Below are 23,879 nucleotides of genomic sequence, written 5' to 3' on the forward strand. Positions count from 1 at the left end.
GAACTTCTGAAGAAGTTTAATCTTTCTGAAAGCAAAGAAGCCAAAACTCCTATGCATCCAACATGTGTACTGGGTAAGGATGAGGTAAGTAAGAAGGTAGATCAGAAGTTGTACAGAGGTATGATTGGATCTCTTCTATATCTAACTGCTTCTAGACCTGACATTCTCTTTAGTGTTTGTTTGTGTGCTCGATTCCAATCAGATCCAAGAGAATCTCATTTAACAGCGGTTAAGAGAATTCTAAGGTATCTGAAAGGTACTACTAATGTTGGTTTAGTTTACAGAAGATCTAAAGATTACAACTTAGTAGGATTCTGTGATGCTGACTATGCTGGAGATAGAATAGAAAGAAAGAGCACTTCTGGAAGTTGTCAATTTCTTGGAAGTCATCTGATCTCATGGTACAGCATGAAGCAAGCTACTATTGCCCTCTCAACAACAGAAGCAGAATATGTTGCTGCTGCTGGTTGTAGCACACAAATGCTCTGGATGAGAAGTCAGCTGGAAGATTATCAGATATATGAAAGTAACATTCCTATTTTCTGTGATAATACTTCTGCTATATGTTTATCTAAGAATCCTATTTTACATTCAAAAGCTAAACATATTGAGATTAAACATCATTTCATAAGGGACTATGTTCAGAAGGGTGTTATATCTTTAAACTTTGTGGATACATACCATCAATGGGCTGATATCTTTACAAAACCCCTTGCTGAAGATAGGTTTAAGTTCATTCTGAAGAATATCAGTATGGATTTATGCCCAGAATGAGAAGATGAGAAGATCTTATGTATGAGTATCTTCTGAAATGAAATTGGATGTTTTTTATAAGAAGTTCTGATTGAAATAAATTAGAAATTGTGATTCATTTATTACTAACGTTTCATTGTCTAAGTTGATTCAGAATCTCTTTAAAAGCAAAACAGCTGTAACTGGCTATCCAGATGGTAAACACGTGTTCACTATTTCTGGACAAGCGTGCGTGCAGTTGAGGGGACGTCTACTTAGGTAACTGTGCAAATCTCGTCTTTTGTCATTATTATCTCTCCTCACGTCATGTTACATTAAATTCCATTCATCATTTCTTTTATTGTCCTTCTTTTCTTTTTTTATATTCCTCGAACGTTTCCCTCTTCTTTTTCCCTCTATTTATTCCTTCATTTCGTTGCATTTTTTTTCAATAAGTCTTGGCTCTCTTTCTCTTTCTTTTACTCTCTTGTCCAACAAAGTTTTTCTTTGGCATAAACCCTAGTCCATTCATCTTCAACCTAGCGTTCATCATGAATCCTTTCAACTCAATGAGAACGGATGGAAGGGTTAATCAGTTACAGGATGTGAAGCATATCTTGGGATGGCTCTCCAAGTCTCTTTCAAGACAGATCTCTTCTTCAATGCTGTTATCAACATTTATCCAAAGGAAGAAGACCTTCTTGAGTCACTGGAGCCCGTTTGCAACATTAGCTCCCTGTCTATGAACTGTCCCTCACTTCCTCTTTGGTCTCTTGGATCTCTCCTACAGTGGAGGTTCTAGTCTGGACAAGCATGAAGAGTTTTCAAGCTTTCATGGCTAAACAAACTTAAGACCAGAGGGTTCTTGAGTTGTTTGCGCAGTCTTTGCGTAGGTTAGAGTCTTAGGCTTTAAGTCTTTGTAGTTTTCTTTCCTTGTTGCATCTGTTTTTCTGCATACACCTTTTGTAATCCTTCTTGTTGAAATCAATGAAAAGTTATTTATGTTACTTTCCTTTTGTCTCTTGCTTTACATCTGAATCTTTTATGCTTTTTGATGTTATGACAAAAAGGGGGAGAAAATATATGATAAATGATCTGATTAATATTATCAGTTACCGAGTAAAAAGGCTCCACATTTACTAACAACTTGCAAAGTTCTATGTTTTTAAGTTGTGTTGTTGCAGGAATCAAAGATTCAAGATCAACATAAGAAGCAACAAAATGAATCAAGCTCTTGGATTCTTGAAGCAAGCTGAGTGCTAGGAAGCTTCAGAATCAGAAGCAAGAAGGAAGAATGATCAGAAATAGCTCTTGGATTCTTGAAGCAAGCTGAGTGCTAGGAAGCTTCAGAATCAGAAGCAAGAAGAATGATCAGAAATTCTGATAATAGAATATGATCCAAATCATTGTCTATTTGCCCTGATACATTGTCTATTGGATCTGATATATTCTATATGGCTTATATGGCTCTGATACATATTTTGTGTTCTGATACACATTTTATGTTCTAACTCATTCATGCTGACTTTTGTCGTTTAGTTTTGTTCTGTAACATTTCAGGATGTAGAGATGCTCTGATGAAGCTCTGGTACATTCAACAATGTTCTGATACAATCTAGCATGAAGTGATGTAAGAAGAAATTCAAAGCTCTGAAGCTATCCGAGGGAAGCAGAAATCAGAAGCTGTGAATGTTCTAAAAGATCCAGAAAACTCAAGTTCTGAAGCTGTCCTAAATGGAAGCATGAATCAGAAGCTGTGAATGTTCTGAAGATCAAAGAAATTCAAGTTCTGAAGCTGTCCTAAATGGAAGCAGGAATCAGAAGCTGTGAATGTTCTGAAGATCAAAGAAATTCAAGTTCTCAAGCTGTCCTAAATGGAAGCAGGAATCAGAAGCTGTGAGTGTTCTAGGGATCTAAAGAAATTCAAGTTCTGAAGCTGTCCAATGGAAGCAGAAGTCAGAAGCTATGAATTATCTGAAGACAGAAGCTTATGTGATCGTCTCTACCGAAATAATCAGGGAAGTCTTTTATTATTAAAGTTCTTCGAGTATTTATTTCAGGGGGAGATTATTCATCTCAGGGGGAGATTGTTAATCTCAGGGGGAGACATATTCACATGCTTATGCTATAGCTGTGTAATTTGTCTTTAGCCGTCTGCTCTTTCTGATCGCAAATTCATATCATTTATATATGTTTTTGTCATCATCAAAAAGGGGGAGATTGTTAGAACAAGATTTGTTCTGATCAATATTCTTAGTTTTGATGATAACAAGGATATGAATTTTGTGTGAGATAATGTGGTACTCTAATACATTGCAATTTCCATTTCAGGAAATATATAAAGAGTATGCACAAATCAGCGCTCAGAAGCTTTGTCTCAGAAGGTTCAGCATGCAACATCAGAACATGGTCTGGCAAGACATCAGAAGATGGTCAAGGCAGAATCAGAACATGGGTCTATGGAAGCATCAGAAGAACTTGAGATCAGAAGCAGTAGCACTGAAGTTCTGATAGTATCACGCTCAGAAGCACTTCAAGGTCAGAAGACAAGAAGATGCTTTGCACCAAGTTGTTTGACTCTGATGATATTCAAATATTTTATTCACAAACATCAGATCAGAAGAAAGTACAAGTGGCAGGCTACGCTGACTGACAAAAGGAACGTTGGAAGCTATTAAAGGCAACGTCAGTAGACACAGCGTGAACAAGGCTCGAGGTAGTTGACAAAAGCGTGAAACATTAAATGCAATGCTGTACGGAATACGCAAAGCATTAAATGCGCCCAACGGTCATCTTCTCAAACGCCTATATATATGAAGTTCTGATGAGAAGCAAGGTTGACGATTTGCAAACAATTAACTTGCTGAAACGCTGTTCAAACTCAAAGCTCAGAAACTTCATCTTCATCAAAGCTCACTACATTGCTGCTGTAATATATTAGTGAGATTAAGCTTAAACGTTAAGAGAAATATCACTGTTGTGATTATAGCTTTTAAGAAGCATTGTAAAACTCTTATTTGATTACATTAATTTGTAAGTAACTAGAGTGATCAAGTGTTGATCATAATACTCTAGGAAGTCTTAGCTTGTGTCTAAGCAGTTGTATTTAGAGTGATCACGTGGTGGTCAGGATACTCTAAGAAAGTCTTAGCTTGTGTCTAAGCATTTGTTCCTGGAGTGATCAGGTTGTGATCAGGATACTCTAGAAGACTTAGTCGTGGGCTAAGTGGAAAACCATTGTAATCTGTTGCGATTAGTGGATTAAATCCTCAGGTGAGGTAAATCACTCTGTGGGGGTGGACTGGAGTAGTTTAGTTAACAACGAACCAGGATAAAAATAACTGTGCATATTGTTTTTATCGTTCAAGTTTTTAGACTACACTTATTCAAACCCCCCCTTTCTAAGTGTTTTTCTATCCTTCATATTCTTCCTCAGTTGTGTACAACACTCACTTACTTATTTCTTGCTATGCCATAAGACAAGAGAGTTTCAAAGTAAATGACATGTACCGATGGTACATTTCCTATCCAATATGCACCAATCAAAATTAAAAATGATGTACCCAATTAAGTCACAATCTACTCCCTTGGGATATCATAGACCCATTTGTTGTGTGCTAATGAGATATCTCATGATTCGTTACAGATATGTGATTCTTTAGGGGATGTTTGAGAGCGATCATATAAAGATACAACAAACATGATATCGGGATGAGATGCGATGAGATAGAGAAGAAAACCTATCATACCTTAGTATATGTTTTTTTCAACATGTTTTCCATTTTCTTCCTTGTAAAGTTTGCATGATGTTGACATTAGGGTTGCTATTAATTTGAACTTTATGTTAAATCACTTTAGTAGTTCTTTTCCATATTTACATTGATTTAGGAAATTTCCTTCCTTATTTTGATGAATTTGAAGTCCTAGGAAGTATAAAATCTCCCCCATCATTGACATCTCGATTCCGTTCGGCATCACTTCACAAATGTCCTTGTACTATGATTTCTTAGTAGCGCCGAATTGAAAAACACTTGTATAAGAAAAAATATGTTCAGTTTGAAAACGTATTGTGTCATACTTCCTTATTAGAAACGTGTTTTCAAGTAGAAACTTACTCAGACTATCAAACCAAGCCCTAGGAGCTTGTTTCAGATTGTAGAGAGCCTTTTTCATTTTAAGAATATGGGTGAGAAAGGTTTCACGAAAATGGATGGATCATCAAAATACATTTCCTTCTGGATGTAGTGGTTCAAGAAAACACTCTTTACATCCATTTGGAAGAGTTTAGTGCATGAGGTAGAAGCCTTCTTATGGATTCTAATAGAGCTACATGGGAATACATTTCATAAAAAAATTATGTCTTCCTGTTAATTGTATTCTTCTGCAACAAGTCTTGATTTATTTATCAAAGCATTCCATATGCAACGAACTTGTTGCGAAATAACCACTTAGGAACCAAACACTAGATTAGCTAAAATTGTGGTAACGAGTTCCCAAACATTGTTTCACTCAATTTGATTTAACATTTCCAGCATAACAAGATACTAATGTTATTTTATGATAGCTTCATCAATTCCCTTTGGAAACTTGTGAAACAAATCCAAAAGGTTACATACCTTGTTAAGGAAGTGTTTAGATGTAATTCCATTAGAAATTTATCCATTAACATTCTCACTAGGATGATCCTTAGTGGTCCTCCATTCCTTGAATAGAATTTTATTATCTAATTTAAATTCTTTAACTTGAGTCTCTCCTTTTGGAACTTGGACTTCCTCTTGTATTTGATATTTTTCATTTCCTTTATCATCATCTCCCAAGGATATTTTTCAAAGATATATGCACAATTAACAACCTCAACTTCTACCTACTAGGGCTTAGTTCACCAAAGGTAATATCTATGAGTTATTCTACAGCCATGGTCTTCCTAAGAAGAAGTTTTAAAAAGGATTTTATTTCAAGGTTTTTAAAGACCATAAATATAAAAGATACATTATTACCTTTATCACATAACTTACTTAAAAGTAAATTACGCTATAAAACTTTAGTCAAAAGAACAACTTAACGGTAAGATCATGGATCTTACCAAATGATTTCTCTTCTTGTAGAAGTGAAACAATAAAACATGTTTATTTTTTGAATTGTATAACTTGAAGAACAACTATTGTTATTATCTTTTCAATCAAGTCGTCAAGCACGTCTACATTACAATTTGACTTTTCGACCTTTGGTACCAAAATCTTTTTGGATCCTTTGATGCTAGTGAAATACATATTACTATAAGAAGACATCTTTCTTTTTTATGCTCACAATGATCTTTATTAAAATGTGAGGGAGGATACCCTTGTTTAATTTCAAGACTTTTTTTGATAAAACAGAACAATCAATATGACCATCCTTATTATAGTAATTGCATTTAGGGTTTTGAATCTAGACGTTGGTTGGGAATTGCAAATATTACTAAGGCTTTTACTATTGTTCTTAGGTTCATAACCAAGACCGACCTTATTGTAAGACACCCTTTGGTTTCCTTACAAAAGATTCAAGTTGTCTCTTCCTTTAGTGAATCTATCAAGTGTGTTTTTAAGACCATCAATTTTACTTTTAAAAATGTCACATTGATCACACTTGACAGATTCATCTAAGACTTTGTGAGAAGAGGAGTTTTGAATTAGATTGTCTTGTCTCTGTTTAAGACTTTCTATTTCTTCCAATAAGTTTTTATTTTTCAATTCGAGGGAAGAAATAATGTCTTTGGAGATAAATACAATTTATTATAATTTACTTGTTTCTTAGTTAGCTTTTTACATATGAGAAACAAGTCTTGATAAGAAAAATAAGAGGTTGCCTCATCTTCTTCATGATTTCTCATGAGACGCGTGTTTGCTTCTTCTTTGTCAAAGGATCCACATCATTGTCATCCCATTTTGACTTCTCTAATTTCTTGGATCTTCTCTGATTTTGAGAGCAATTTGGTCTTATGTACCATTCCTTTCTGCATTGATGACATGTGGGAACGAAAGAGTATCTTTCTTCATTTTGCTCTTGGACACTTGAACTTTGTTTTTTTGTATCTTAGCAAATGCTTGAATTTTTCAAACATAAGTTTCATATATTTATTAATCCCACTTTAACAGTATTCATCTTATTCCATATCTTTAATGTTAGTAGCTTTTAGTGCAATACTTTTCCTCTTCATGTAAATTTCTTCGTCATCAACAAATGTCTTTAGCTCCATCTCTTGTTCGTGCAACTTACCAGAATGTGTGTGTGAGTGTGTGTGTGTGTGTGTGTGTGTGTCCATGGTTGCTAAATACCTAGTTTTGCAAATCACAATGACTTTAGGTTGCCAACTACGGTTTATGAATCTAAGAATTTTTACAAATAGTTCCTGTAACACCCCAAATCTACCTGATAATTATACGGAAAATCAGAGTATAAAATTCAAAACATACAATCATTTGGGATATCACATCTTCGTCATTCAAAACAATTACGGCTTAATTGCTCTCACATAGATACATAGCACAAGAATTTAAAACGGCAATTAAATCATTAATAAAAAATCACCTTGTTCAAATTAAACAATTAACTCGCAGCAGAATCAACAAACTTCATGAACATTCAAATAACGTCATAGCATCTTTGCACGGTAACTTTAAGTTACAATTTAAACCAAAACCATATAAAGTTCAGCAAATAAAACAACAATTAAAACAATCGTTTATCCCCCCGAGTGCCACGTATCAGAGCGACCACCGACTCAACTCACAGCGTCTAAATCTTCATCAAGCTATCACCTGCACGTTACTAGTATAAAGGTAACGGCGAAACAAAAGAAAGGGTGAGATATCTTCCAATATAAACAGACGTATGATAAACAATATATTAGAATTAAATCATACAAAATTATCGCGTCACAACTTCCAGACAACAATTATAACAACAATTAACATTAATAGTTATAATAACAAAAAGCCAACAACAACATATTAGTAGTTATAACAACTATTTCACATCTTCCAGACAGTACTTGTCACAAAAAGTCATTAGCATAACAACTTATTCAAAATCACAACAAATCAACTTATGCCAATTCAAATGAGACACAATGGGGCATATGCATGTGGTACCCAGGGCTTCAGCCCCCATCGCCAATTGCCAATTAATAGAGGCATAAAGGCATAAGCCTTCGCCGATAATTTGCCAATCCAGGCCATCGCTAAAATGCATATGTATGAATGCAACAATCACATACAACAACAACAATCATCGTCACAAAAGCACCGGCCTATATCGTCGCTATACCAATAAACAGAGGTATTCATCGTCACTTCAACACTGGACATAAGCCTACAACCTCATCAACATATCAACCACTTAAATAACAACCCAAATCCACGTCGCCAGACATAAGCATATATCACAATAAACAACAGAATATAGCAACAACACAATAACAACAACTTCACAATCGGACAGAACAATTATTAAATTATTACAAATAGAGCCGATCTTGACATTTTAGAGACCCTGGACAAATAATAGAAATTGCGGCCCTAATTAAAAATTGGACAATTAATCTTGAATTTTTATTTTCTGTTTTGGATTTTATTTTTTTTCTTCATTTTAGAGAGAAGGAGAAGGTTATAATGTCAGACTCAAAAAGAAGGATGGTGGTCGTGGTTGTCATCAGAGCTGGTGGCGGCCTTGTGCGGTGGCTTACACGTGAGAGTCAAAGGTTCGACGGTGAAGAACTAACATGGAGATATATACATGAAAATATGAATGTTTATTGGCATCGATGCAATCAAATCAAATAATTAAATATACAATTCCACAAATGATAATGAATTATATTTAATCATAAATTTTTTATAATAAATCATATAGTTGTATGATGAATTTTTAAATATTAATTATAAACAAGATTAAAAATTAAAATAATTTTAAGCATTTCAATAGAGTCTCAAAACATTAAGATATAATATTAAGAGTCTCCAAATTTTATTAAAATTAATATAAAAAATTTATAATTATTTAAAAAAAATTATCTTTAATAATTTAATTTATTATATGTTGGAGGATGCATACTTTTATAGTTAAATCTGAAAGTAGTTAATACTGAACTTTTTTGTGAAAAAGAAAATATCAAATTGTAAAACTTACTGGGCCAGGAATTCGAACTTACTACCTAATTATACACAGTCTGAACACTTACCGCTAGGCTAAACTTTTAATGTGTTACAATTTTAGCAAATCTAGTATTTAATATATTATACATTAAATATTTTAATCGATTTTGAGGCCCCCGATTTTTTGAGGCCCTGGGCTCTGGGCCTGTTTGCCCTGGCCCAAGGCCGGCCCTGATTACAAAGCAAACTGTTAAAATTATTATATATTAGTCCCTTATTTATTCTTCCACTATTAAATAAAATCTGTTAATTCACTGTCTATTTAAATTTGTCACTACCTCTTCACTAATTTATTCTACTATTACAATTTATATTAATTCTTGTACCAAATTGGAACCTGCTACTAAATTGTGCTACTTAAAACCTCCTGCTAATTCATATGTATACACTGCCTGGGGATTTACCTGCGAATTTACCTGCAGATTTACCTGCGAATTTACCTGCGAATTTACCTGCGAATTTGACAATACCTGTGGATTTACCTACGAATTTGACAATACCTGCGGATTTACCTACGGATTTAAAAATACCTGCGGATTTACCTACGGATTTGACAATACCTGCGGATTTAACTACGAATTTAAAATTACCTGCGGATTTACCTTTAAAAATACATGCGGATTTACCTGCGAATTTGACAATACCTGTGGATTTACCTACAGATTTGAAAATACCTGCCAATTTATATATAATAAAAATAAATTTTAAAAATAATAAAAAAAAACAGTAAAACAATTTTGGAAAAAATTTTTTTAAAAAAATTAATAAAAACGTAAAAACGTAAATTTTTTTTAATTCTATTTCAATTTTTTTATAATTTATATATAATAAAAACGTAAAAAAAATATTAATTTTTTAAAAAAAAAAAATAAGAAAATCAACAAAATTAATAAAAAAAATTTAAAAAAATATTAAATTTTTATTAAAAAAAATTAATAAAAAAATTTTTCAAAAAAAAAAATTAAAAATAAAAAATAAATTCCACATGGCAGTGCTGACTGTGCCACATAAGCAATGTGCTGTACAGTCAGCACTACCAAAAATGCCACGTAGGCAAGATTCTAAGAATCTTGGCCAAAAAAACTGATCAGGGTCAAATTTGATGGAATCTTTATTTTGCAAGGTTTGTCCAATAAGTTTTTTTTTAGAGGGGGATAAACCGAATCTCGCTTATATGGCAGGGGGATAAAGTAGTATTAACCCTTAAATCTATCAAAAGATATATTAGCAATTCACCTAGTACTAAGTAATATGCCACTGCTACCAATTAATTCCACTACCAATATTAACTAAAGCCTCCATAAGTTATTATCCTGTTAAAACCAAGTGTTATATTAATATCTATTATCACTCATTGGAACACACAAATAAAAGAACATATAGAAATTAAAAGAATGTAGCATGGCCCACATTGCCAAGGGACGTTCGTCCCCTTTCTCACTCAACATGAAGGGCGTCCGCCTCCTCCCCACAAGCCCTTGAGGCGCCCGCCCCTTCACCAGGTGGGTCCCTCCACCAAAATTTATGGCCACCACGTGTGGCCCCTACACCTAGGTACCTGCAAATTGTTATCTTTTCGATGTGTTTTCCAGATCGTCTACAGTACCAATTCAGTTTCTCTTCTCCATAATTACACAATTAATCACCAATTTCAGTCTCCAAGTATTCCAATAATTATTTTACAGCACAAATTCAATTACACTGTCGATTCAACAACAGCAAGATTCGACACAACAGCATATAAAATTCATCGTTTTGCAACATGAATCACACACAAATAAACCGAGATAATTTTAAACGAATCTAATTCCCACATATCATCCATCATAAAATCCGGTTATAGAGTTAGAACCCCACCCCTTACCTTGTATTCGGAGTCCGCTCTACAACTTTCGATCGAATTCCAATTCCGGCTTCGCGTAATTCCTCCGTGTTCCTCGTCACGACATATCTCTCGTATCTCTTTTTTCTCTTCTTTGCTGCAATTTCTACGCATTCCTCCAGGTACCATGACATTTTGTGCTTTGTCTTCTTTGCTGCTAAGGATATCTGCAACAGAAATTATCTTCTCCTTAGGTACCCACAGTTTCTTGGGTCCTTTCTTGTTAGTTTTCCTCAAGTTCTGATTGAACTTAGGTTTAGCATGATAAGTAACAGGAGGAACAACATGATATTCTTTAGGTTTGGCAGCATGATATTTTTTAGGTTGTGTCACATGCTTCTTGGTGTGTGAAGTGTTAAAACTTTTGGCATGTGAAGTGAGCCTAATATCATGTGAGTGGCAATATTTGAACTGATCATACAATGGCTTGTATGTGATTTTCAAATCATCAACAGGTTCAAATTTTTGTGAGGTATCACCCTCATAGCCAACGCCAATCCTTTTGTTTCCAGAAACACCATATATCATAGAAGCAAGATGACTTCTGCCAATACTTCTAGATAGAAACTTTCTGAAGCTCGAGTCATATTCTTTCAGAATATGATTGAGACTAGGAATGGATTTTTATGATTCATAAGGAGATCCAATATCTTTGGATAATTTTAAAACTTTTTCCTTCAGTTCAGAATTTTCCACTTCCAGCTTCTTAGTTTCAAATTCAAATAGCTTTTTCAGCTTTTTGTATTTGATACTAACATGAGCCTTGAGTTCCAGAAGTTCAGTTAAACTGGAAACTAACTCTTATCTAGAAAGTTCAGAAAATACCTCTTCAGAATCTGATTCTGATGTAGATTCTGATCCGTCATCCACTGTGGCCATCAGTGCAAGGTTTGCCTGCTCACCTTCAGAGTCTGATTCTGATTCTGATTCTGAATCATCCCATGTTGCCATAAGACCTTTCTTCTTATGAAACTTCTTCTTGGGATTCTCCTTCTGTAGTTTTGGACATTCATTCTTGAAGTGTCCAGGCTCACTGCACTCATAGCAGATGACCTTCTTCTTGTCAGATCTTCTGCCTCCAGGAGATTCTCCTCTTTCAGGTTTCTTTGAACTTCTGAAGCTCTTGAACTTCCTTTGCTTGCTCTTCCAGAGATGGTTTACCCTTCTGGAGATCATGGACAGTTCGTCTTCTTCTTCTTCTGATTCTGATTCTTTAGAATCTACTTCTTCAGCCTGAAAAGCGTTAGTGCATTTTTTATAATTAGATTTTAACGCAATAGACTTACCTTTCTTCTAAGGTTCATTAGCATCCAGCTCAATTTCATGACTCCTCAGAGCACTGATCAATTCCTCAAGAGAGACTTCATTCAGATTCTTGGCAATTTTGAAAGCAGTCACCATACGACCCCATCTTCTTGGCAAGCTTCTGATGATCTTCTTGACATGATTAGCCCTTGTGTATCCCTTGTCAAGAACTCTCAATCCAGCAGTTAGCGTTTGAAATCTTGAGAACATCTTCTCAATGTTTTCATCATCCTCCATCTTGAAGGCTTCATATTTCTGGATCAAAGCAAGAGCTTTAGTCTCCTTGACTTGGGCATTTCCTTCATGGGTCATTTTCAATGACTCATATATGTCATAGGCAGTTTCCCTATTAGATATCTTCTCATATTCAGCATGAGAGATAGCATTCAGCAAAACAGTCCTACACTTATGATGATTTTTGAATTGCTTCTTTTGATCATCATTCATTTCTTGTCTTGTAAGCCTTACGCCAGTAGCTTTCACTGGATGTTTGTAACCATCCATCAGCAGATCCCATAAGTCACCATCTAGACCAAGAAAGTAACTTTCAAGTTTATCTTTCCAGTATTCAAAGTTTTCACCATCAAATAATGGTGGTCTAGTGTAACCATTGTTACCATTTCCATTGTATTGCTCAGCAGAGCCATATGTAGATGTATTTGTTGGATTTTCACCAGACATCTTGACTTAAGCGTTTTTCTCTTCCTGAATCTTTTCTAAACACGGTTAAGTGCTTGCACCTTAGAACTGGCGCTCTGGTGCCAATTGAAGGATAGAAAAACACTTAGAAAGGGAGGGGGGTTTGAATAAGTGTAGCTTTAAAACTTGTAAGATAAAAACAATTTGCACAATGATTTTTATCCTGGTTCATTGTTAACTAAACTACTCCAGTCCACCCCCTTGGAGTGATTTACCTCACCTGAGGATTTAATCCACTAATCACACAAGATTACAATGGTTTTCCACTTAGACAACTTCTAAGTCTTCTAGAGTATACTGATCACAACCTGATCACTCTAGGAACAAACTGCTTAGATACCCTCTAAGACTTTCTAGAGTATACTAATCAACAACCTGATCACTCTTGTTCTTACAACTTAACGTAAACAAATTCTAAGAGTTACAATGCTTCTTATAAAGCTATTATCACAACTGTGATTTTCTCTTAAGTTTAAGCTTAATCTCACTAAGATATTACAACAGCAATGTAGTGAGGTTGAAGATGAAGTTTGAGAGCTTTTTGAATTTGACAGCGTTTCTGTATATTTTGCGCAAGTGTTGTATTCAGAATTCGTAACATAGCTTCTCATCAGAACTTCAATATATAGGCGTTTGAGAAGATGACCGTTGGGAGCATTTAATGCTTTGCGTATTCCGTACAGTATTGCATTTAATGTTTCACTCTTTTGTCAACTACCTCGAGCCTTGCTTTCGCTGTGTCTACTGACGTTGCCTTTAATAGTTTTCAACGTTCCTTTTGTCAGTTAGCGTAGCCTGCCAGCTAGTACTTGCTTCTGATCTGATGTTTGTGTAAACAACGTTTGAATATCATCAGAGTCAAACAGCTTGGTGCAGAGCATCTTCTTGTCTTCTGACCTTGAAGTGCTTCTTAGCGTGATACCATGAGAACTTCAGTGCTTCTGCTTCTAATCTCAAGTCCTTCTGATGCTTCCATAGACCATATTTTGATTCTGCTTGACCATCTTCTGATGTCTTGCCAGACCATGTTCTGATGTTGCATGCTGAACCTTCTGAGTCAGTGCTTCTTGCGCTGATTTTGTGCATACTCTTTATATAATTCCTGAAATGGAAATTGCATAGTATTAGAGTACCACATTATCTCATACAAAATTCATATACATTGTTATTATCAAAACTAAGAATATTGATCAGAACAAATCTTGTTCTAACATCCCCCACTTAGAATATTTTTGTCCTCGAAAGTTTATCCGATACAACCTTCATCAACTTCACTTCCACGTCGAACCTTCCAACATATCAATCAATTGACACATCTCACATCGACTACGCATATGTCAACCATTCTGACACCTCTTTAATATAACCGTTACTAACTTGTCAACTATTCCAACAATAACTTGGGACATCAACTTACAAAGTAGTAACAACCATAAATCACTCATATCTGGGTATACATCCTCCTAATATCATCTTAACACATCTCTTCGCTCCCAAACATTATATAATTCAAGAGACATATCCTTTCGCCGGAATTCAATTTCTGAAACACAAGGACAACAATCCTCTTTGCTACTTACAACGGAAACACATCCGAAAAGTAAAGCTTCTCCCCCACTTCGCTCAAACCAATTCCTGCAACAAACAAACAAGTACCGACAATGTTCCACACACACGTCGCGCACTAAGGAATAGCACACTGACAGTATTCAACTGTCAAACAGCTCGACTGACTCGACAATTTGGCCGGATGGACCGACCAGCTCTGATACCACTAATGTAACACCCCAAATCTACCCGATAATTATACGGAAAATCAAAGTATAAAATTCAAAATACAATCATTTGGGATATCACATATTCGTCATTCAAAACAATTACAGCTTAATTGCCCTCACATAGATACATAGCACATGAATTTAAAACGGAAATTAAATCATTACTAAAAAATCACCTTGTTCAAATTAAACAATTAACTCGCAGCGGAATCAACAAACTTCATGAACATTGAAATAACGTCGTAGCATTTTTGCACGGTAACTTTAAGTTACAATTTAAACCAAAACCATATAAAATTCAGCAAATAAAACAATAATTAAAACATTTGTTTATCCCCCCGAGTTCTACGTATCAGAGCGACCACCGATTCAACTCACAGCGTCTAAATCTTCATCAAGCTATCACCTGCACGTTACCAGTATAAAGCTAACGGCGAAACAAAAGAAAAGGTGAGATATCTTCCAATATAAACAGACGTATGATAAACAATATATTAGAATTAAATCATACAAAATTATCACGTCACAGCTTTCAGAAAACAGTTATAACAACAATTAACATTAACAGTTATAATAACAAAAGCCAACAACAACATATTATTAGTTATAACAACTATTTCACATCTTCCGGACAGTACCTGTCACAACAAGTCATTAGCATAACAACTTATTCAAAATCACAACAAATCAACTTATACCAATTCAAATGAGACACAACAGTGTATATGCATGTGGTACCAGGGCTTCAGCCCCCATCGCCAATTGCCAAATAATAGAGGCATCAAGGCATAAGCCTTTGTTGCTAATTTGCCAATCCAGGCCGTCGCAAAAATTCATATGTATGAATGCAACAATCACATACAACAACAACAATCATCGTCACAAAGGCACTGGCCTATATCATCGTTATACCAATAAATAGAGGTATTCATCGTCACTTCAACACTGGCCATAAGCCTACAAACTCATCAACATATCAACCACTTAAACAACAACACAAATCCACGTCACCAGACATAAGCATATATCACAAACTTTACCAATAATTAGAGGTAAACATCGTCACCAATTTCCTGCAACTTCACAATAAACAACAGAATATAGCAACAACACAATAACAACAACTTCACAGTCGGACAACACAGTTATTAAATTATTACAAAGCAAACTATTAAAATTATTATATATTAGTCCCTTATTTATTCTTCCACTATTAAATATAATCTGTTAATTCACTGTCTATTTAAATATGTCACTACCTCTTCACTAATTTATTCTACTATTTCGATTTATATTAATTCTTGTACCAAATTGGAACCTGCTACTAAATTGTGCTACTTAAAACCTCCTGCTAATTCATATGTATACACTGCCACTAGGAAATACTGCTACTTATTATTTCCAAATTCTACTGCAATAAGTCCATTTTAATCTATCAAAAGATATATTAGCATTCCACCTGGTACTAAGTAATATGCCAGTGCTACCAATTAATTCCACTACCAATATCAACTAAAGCCTTCATAAGTTACTATCCTGTTAAAACCAAGTGTTATATTAATATCCATTATCACTTATTAGAACACACAAATAAAAGAACATATATAAATTAAAAGAACGTAGCATGAACCACATTGCCAAGGGACGTTCGTCCCCTTCCTCATTCAATATGAAGGGAGTCCGCCTCCTCCCCATAAACCTTGAGGCGCCCGCCCCTTCACCAGGTGGGTCCCTCCACCAAAATTCAAGACCACCACGTGTGGCCCCTTCACCTAGGTACATGCAAATTGTTATCTTTTCGATATGTTTTCCAGGTCGTTTACATAACCGATTCAGTTTCTCTTCCCCATAATTACACAATTAATCACCAATTTCAGTCTCCAAGTATTTCAATAATTATTTTGTAGCACAAATTCAATTACACTGTCAATTCAACAATAACAAGATTCGACACAACAACATATAAAATTCATCGTTTTGCAACATGAATCACACACAAATAAAACGAGATAATTTTATACGAATCTAATTCCCACATATCATTCATTATAAAATCCGATTATACAGTTAGAACCCCACCCGTTACCTTGTATTCGTAGTCCGCTCTACAACTTCCGGTCGAATTCCAATTCCCGGCTTCGCGTAATTCCTCCGTTTTCCTCTTCATGGCATATCTCTCGTATCTCTTTTTCCTCTTCTTTGCTGCAATTTCTACGCATTCCTCAGAAGCTCTCAAAACCCTTATTTCCTTCTCCTCTACTATTCTTCTATTTTTTCCTCCAATGTCACGTTACTGAGTATTCTAAAACCTAGGTGTATCCCTCACTTCACATTATTCCAAATTGGGCTTATAAACCTTACGTGTAACATAACTATCACAAGCCCACTTAAGATACTCACAGTATACTCTCCTATTACTCGTAGTCTCAAATTTCTAGTCTAATCTTATTTACTCGGAAAATTCCCAAAACTTCAAATATTATTCTTATAATATTTATAATACTAATAATATTAAAATTCTCGATTAACTCTCGACCCGTTATCCCGAACTAATACCGAATAAATCGTCCCAAAATGCAAAAATTTCAATAAACATCACAAATGTCTAAATTAAGCAAATGATTATTTTACCGGGTGTTACAGTTCCTCATTTGAAATTTTTTTCTAAGAGTTCTCATATGACTCGTGATATGGGTAAATAGTGTTTCCATTTGATTAATGTTCTCTTCAGACTTCATTCTAAAAAGTTCATACTCACGAGATTATGTGTCCAAACTTGCCCTCTTTACCTTATTAGTTCCTTCATGGGTAACTTGGAGGATGTCTCACATTTCTTTTGAAGTCTCGCAATGGAAAACTCACAAAAATTCATCAAGACCAAGAATGGTAGTGATGACAGTTTTTGATTTCAAACCTTACTACACATTTTATTTGTCATCTTTGGTCCAATACTTTTCAGGTTTGATCACTACAACACCATCGAAATCACGTGTAGGAACAAATGGACCTTACTTCACAGCTTTCCAAATACAACGATCCATTCCTTCTATGAAAATTTTCATTTTTCTCTTTCCACGAACTACGTCCTTCTCCATTAAAAGATGTGGGTTTGTTTAGTGAATAGATTGAAATCATTTTTCCTCTTGGGACGATTAGCATTTAACATGAGTTATGCTCTAATATCACTTGTTGAACAAGTGACTCCAAGCACCAAATGGGGGGGACGGTGAATTGTGGTATTCAAAATTTGTGATCAATTTCAAGTTTTTGTTACTTAAGAAACAAACTGTGTTAGTATTTCTAAGATAAAAATAAAGAATAGTAGAAAGTAAAAGCAATAACATAAATAGCATAAAATAAGAGATAAGGGTTAGAAAATGGCACCGGAGAATTATCCAGTTTCGGCCGAACGTTGGCCTACTTTGATCCCCAAGACATCTTATTGAGATTTGACTATAATATTGAGCTTTTACAAGTTATGTCCATAACTCTTTGATAAAAGCAAATCTAGAGATTTTACACTAGCTTATCTCCAACCAAAAGAAAGCTTTTCCACTGGCCATTTAACGAACTAATTAGAGATTTTACAGGCAGATCTCGATAACCAAACTAAACTTTTCTAGGCTATGTTCTAGAACCAAACATAAATTTTAAGACTGATTAATTTCAAGAACCAAACTCTATTCTTCAAAAGTTTCGTACTCTTGAAAGTATCTACAGTGGCACGACACCAATACAACTCTTTCCTCACAAGGCACTAAGGCAATTTGGTGAAAAGAAAATAATTAGAGAGAGAGAGAGAGAAAAGAGATATAAAATGCAAAGAATTAAAGAAATTCCGAATTCTAGTGTGAAATGAAGTGAAGAGGCACCCCTTTATACAGGAGAAGATTTATCTCAAAAATGAAGTTATCCATGGACCCAAGGTTGTCGAACTCGTGAATCTACTCGGACTCGAAAAGGGTCCATAGACTCGACTCACAAACTCGCATGAGTCTTAATATTACGAAATTTTTACTTTATTTATTTATAAAAAATAATAATTAAAATACGCGTTAAGGGCCGGGTAACTCGCAACTCCGCTAGTGCCAGAATCAAATAATATATTTTGAGCCCATTTACAACCATTTTTTTGGCCCGGATCTAAAAGCCCAAGGCCTACTAGGGTTGGCCTATTTAAGGTCCGTTAGCCTGTTTTAACGCCTCTAAGACTAAAGGACAAGCAGAGGCCGCCAACCTGGTCCTGTTGAGAGGTTTGAAAAGGAGACTTGAAGGATCTAAAGGAATTGAATAGAAAAATTTATTGGTGTAAGACCTAGAGGCCAATAGTTTTATTAGAATTTGATACTTATACCAAATTATTTATTAATAATATGACATTTCTTTATTATGTTTGTTTTTCCAAAATAATAAAGTCCATAGAATAACTATTTTGTTTGATAAAGCCTTAAGTAAGACTTAATCGTGAGATCTCGTTAAGCATGTTTTATTGTGAAGTGGGATAACATTAAAATATTATGACTATTAGGAGAAGAGCTGATGGTCACATCTCACGGGTCACAGGTAAAGAATTATTAAGCCTTTACGTATGTACCAATATTAGGAGTAACATTTATACTTGATTGACCAACCATGATAATACTACATAGAATGTTATGCAAGTGGCGTAAGTCATTCTCAACCTGAAACCACTATAGACCCTAGACGTGGAGTCAAGTATTTTATTTCGAATCAAACATTGTCCATAATAGGGTTACTATAAAGATAGTTAATGAGTACTCCAAAAATCATGTTATTGGACATGAGTAACCTAGGTGGAATTTACGCATCTAGTCATCTTGCATAACATGATAAATGTCTAAGGCCTAATATTGAACTAGACACGGGTAACAACACTTATGACTTGTTTTAATATAAACATGAGAGAAAAGGGTAATTATACACATAAACATTATCATAAAAAATATTTTGTTAGATCATGTTATATTTCCGTGACATGGGTAGCAATGTTGTATTGGTAGATGTCGCTCACTGTTTATTATATTAAATGCATGATTTAGTATATTTTTCAATGTCATGAGAACCTACAGATTCATACACATAAGGACATATTGATGAAAGATAAAACGAATAAGTGAAGCTTATTTGATTATTCGGTCTTGTAAACTACTATCATTAATTAAAGAAACATGATACACCGTATGGTACGATGTACTTAAGTGCAATACGGAGAACCGTAAGGTACAACGCTCTTAAGTGGAATACGAAACACCGTAAGATAAAATGCATTTAAGTTTAATACATGACACCGTAAGGTACATAGTACTTAAGTGGAATACAATACATCGTAAGGTTCAATGCACTTAAATGGGCTTGTTCAACTTTACCACACACAAGCGGTTATATAAATAGAACCTTTGTGTTGAAGATTGCTTACTTTATGAAATTTGGTTTATGAAACCCTAGCCATATTATCTCTCTCTTTATCTATCTATCTATCTATCTATCTATCTATCTATCTATCTATTTATCTCTCTCTTTATCTATCTATTTCTCTCTCTCTCTCTCTCTCCCTCTCTCTCTCTCTCTCCCTCTCTCTATCTATCTCTCTCTGTCTTCAATGTAGCAATTAGCACTGAGATTGAAGGCACTTTGTTCGTATGGACTGAGTAGAAGCATTGCTTTTTTTTGCTCGTGATTACTCTTATGATTCTCCACCAACAGTTAATCATCATAAGAGGTAATCAATCTATCATTGATCATTCTCATTTATAAGGATCGACTTAAGATAAATTTATATTTTCCTCTATGTTTTATATCCCGATTTCCCTTCAGAACCCCCTTACATCATTTGGGCATATCGAACTATACCTCATTCAACAAAAAAAAACTTCGTTTAGGCTTACTTACAAGAACGAGGTTGTCATCCCAATCGAAATAGGAGAGCTTAGCTAGAGAACGACCACTCCATAAAAAGGGAGAACAGACCACTCCATCAAGGAAGAATTTTACCCTTTAGAGGGAAATATATGTTAATCTCTATAAATTAGAACTCCCCATAGAATCATAGATACAACTATTCTCTACAAAATTCATATGAGGAGGTATCATCGCTAGAGGAACAACTTCCACTACCTAAATATCAATCATTCATGTGCGTGAAGAAACATTGCTTGTATCATCCCCACTAGAAAAGTCCAAAAATTTGAGTTTGGGTTTCATAAGTTAGCCATGGTTAAAGCAATTAATGGGAACATAAATAAAAATTGAAGAGAAAAATATTATCTCGGGGAAATTGCAAAGGTGGAGACGAACGAGAAATTGAGGAAATAACCAAAAGAAAAAGAGACTAATCAACATATTATTGATTCGCCTGAACTCAAGGAATAACAATAGGAAATTGAAATTCTGGTGTAACAGATCCTGATGTATTGAGAGATGTCGAGATATGTGATCTGTCAAGAAACATAAGCAAGGTATATACACAGATTTGTGCCAAACTGAAGATAAATGACACCAGTAATTGTTAACCCAGTTTGGTGACAAGCACACCTACTCTGGGGGCATACCAAGCCAGGAATGAAGTCCACTATCAGCAGTATTAATTTAGAGCTAAACTAATCATAAGTTTACAAGCCTCACTTAATCCCTACCCAATGACCATTCTACCTAGATCCTCTCTAGATATGGCATATCCCCATCCCACTTCCTATTACCGCAATAATGTTGTACTGTTCTCCAGTCCCAGGAGTTGTAGCAACGACCTAATACCCAATGCATTCTGATTCCACAGATAAATAGTTTGGAAGACATACTTCCATGATAATCCCTAGCCAAGACTCTTGACTATGAACACAACCTTGGAGTTACTTCAAAGCTTCTTCCAAGAACAGTACGTACTCCTCTTACCTACAGGCTTTGAGGATTACGATGACCTTCCGACAACCCGGGAGGTTAACTTAACCTAGCCCTAATGATTACATCTTTTTTATTCTTGGCTGGCTACTCTTCTAGGTTACAAAGTCTTCTATTTATAACCTATACCCAACTCGAGTTGGACCTTCAATCACAGCTAAATTGTTGTTACATTATCGCAATAACTTCTGCTACAAACAAGGTCTTCAATCTGTTAGTTTTCGAGAATATCTCCATATTTAGAAACTATATAATCTTCAAATATTCTGATTTGATTCTTCTGATTGATCCCTCAAATCTTCTTATTGATTCTTCAGACCTGTTAAATAATACATCACGCCTTTATTTGATTTGCATAATATCCCTGAATATTCGGCATTCTACTGTAGTAATTAAATCACACATATTTAATTAGAACTCTTTACTTCAGCTCAGGCATGATGTCGTAACATCCCATGTGACATGTTATTCTAGATGTTGAATTACTCCAACATAACATGTTCTATCATTTCAGTGAGACTCTTTGTTGTACCTGTTGTTCTTCTACATTATACAAACTAATCCTTTTATTTGTTTTACAAAAATTAAGTCAACCCTAAAAACAGAGAACTAACAGAAATGTATGAAGGACATCATTTTAACGAAGAGACGAAAAAATCAATCATAATAAGAGACCACAATTATATAGGCAAACGATGAGGATAAATCTAAGATAAGCAGTCAAATTGATAACAAACTGCGTCGCTACCATTTTTTAAATGACAAAATCAATCTTCTTAAATATGATTTACAAAAAAGAAATATTTATGACTCTTTTTATCAGTATCTATTCTTTTAAGGATAAATTATTCACACTTTAAAGACAATATGGACCACATCAATTTATTAATTACCCTACCAAAAATCAAATTCTGAATTCCAATTGATTGAAATAGAGGCCAAGAATACATGAAACACAATAGATCAACATCAACCTCACAATCCTAAAAAAATCCACCCAATGAATCGACCATCCCCCTCCACTCTCTTTCATTTTCTCTTTAATTTCTCTTTATTTTCCTAAAAAGAATTCTTATTTCTGCAACTTGAAACTAAAATCCAAGCCACATATCAAACATGACACGTACCCTTGTCACATACCATACAAAATCAACTTTCGCAGTCTTGTCTTATGGAGTGACGTGTCAACTAATTTCCCACTCATTTTCCTTAAGATCATGCTTTAATATTTACTCTCCCTCACACACAGAATCACACAAAACCACTCTTCAATTCCAGTTTCCACAGAAAAGTTTCAGATTCTCAAACAATATACACAGCACACAGAAAAACATCATCAACTAGCAATTATTTATTTATATATTTATCTATATACTCTCTTCAATATGGTTCTATTTTGCATGAAAGAGAACAACTCAAACACAAACACAAACACCATGTCTCATGACGAAACTGATCTTGAATTGAAGAAACCTCATCAACTCAAAGATAACAACCTTAAGGAGCACACAAACATGGATGTAACAAAAGGGACATTAACTGTTGAGGCTGAAGAGGAAAGTGGAAGAGAGAAGCTGAAGAGGCATAGAGTTGAAATGGCTGGGAGAGTGTGGATTCCAGATATGTGGGGACAGGAGGAGTTTTTGAAGGATTGGATAGATTGTACAACGTTTGATCCTCCTTTGATTTCTTCTGCCAAAATTGTGACAGCAAGAACAGCTTTGGTTCAGGAAGCCACTGCTGCTACAGCTAGGTGTTAGTTTTGGTATTTCTATGATTTTTTTTGTTGTTGATTAGTTACTATCATATATTGATTGTGGATGGTTTATGCATCATTATTTTTTGCTTTGTTTTTGTTTTATTTTGCATATATTATATATTCCATGTATGGATTTAGACTTTGGAGGCTATTGATGCATCACAAAAATATATTGTAATACTAAGATTTTTTAAGTAATTTTGTTTTAGCTATTTGGATAGAAGTTCTATATAGCCTTGATGTCTGATTAGAGAATAGTTAAAATTAAAATAGCATACTCTAATTAGAGAATTTAAAACAGCAATAGAATCTCACAATGTTAGAGAGAAAAAGTCTAACATTATTACCAAACATACCTACAGTCATCATCCCTAACTAATAAACCAAAAGACCTAAACATGAGCACGAGCAACATCTTAAGTATGGAGGAATGGAAGGTGTCATAACAAGGCACCAGAGAGGGGTCTATGAAGAACAAAATCATGAAGGTGGATGTAGAGGAGTCGAAAGTAGAGCTGCAGGTCAGATACAGGAAGTGAAGCAAGTTAGAAAGCACACTGAAAAGCAGTTGATTAGAAGGCAGGGGGGGTAAGAGGGACTCAAAATCATATGTGCAT

At 34.8% G+C, this 23,879-nt stretch overlaps 1 protein-coding gene across 1 annotated transcript; it reads left to right on the top strand.

The window, feature by feature from the left end:
* Window positions 1-22,704: 22,704 nt before the first annotated feature.
* On the top strand, window positions 22,705-23,502 carry LOC131620726 (protein BIC1-like). The gene has a single exon (XM_058891884.1). The coding sequence runs from the start codon at window positions 22,889-22,891 to the stop codon at window positions 23,261-23,263; it is 375 nt and encodes a 124-aa protein (XP_058747867.1). The 5' UTR covers window positions 22,705-22,888; the 3' UTR covers window positions 23,264-23,502.
* The last annotated feature ends 377 nt before the right edge of the window (window positions 23,503-23,879 follow it).

Source organism: Vicia villosa, linkage group LG1 (assembly GCF_029867415.1).
Source record: "Vicia villosa cultivar HV-30 ecotype Madison, WI linkage group LG1, Vvil1.0, whole genome shotgun sequence".
Lineage (NCBI taxonomy): Eukaryota > Viridiplantae > Streptophyta > Magnoliopsida > Fabales > Fabaceae > Vicia > Vicia villosa.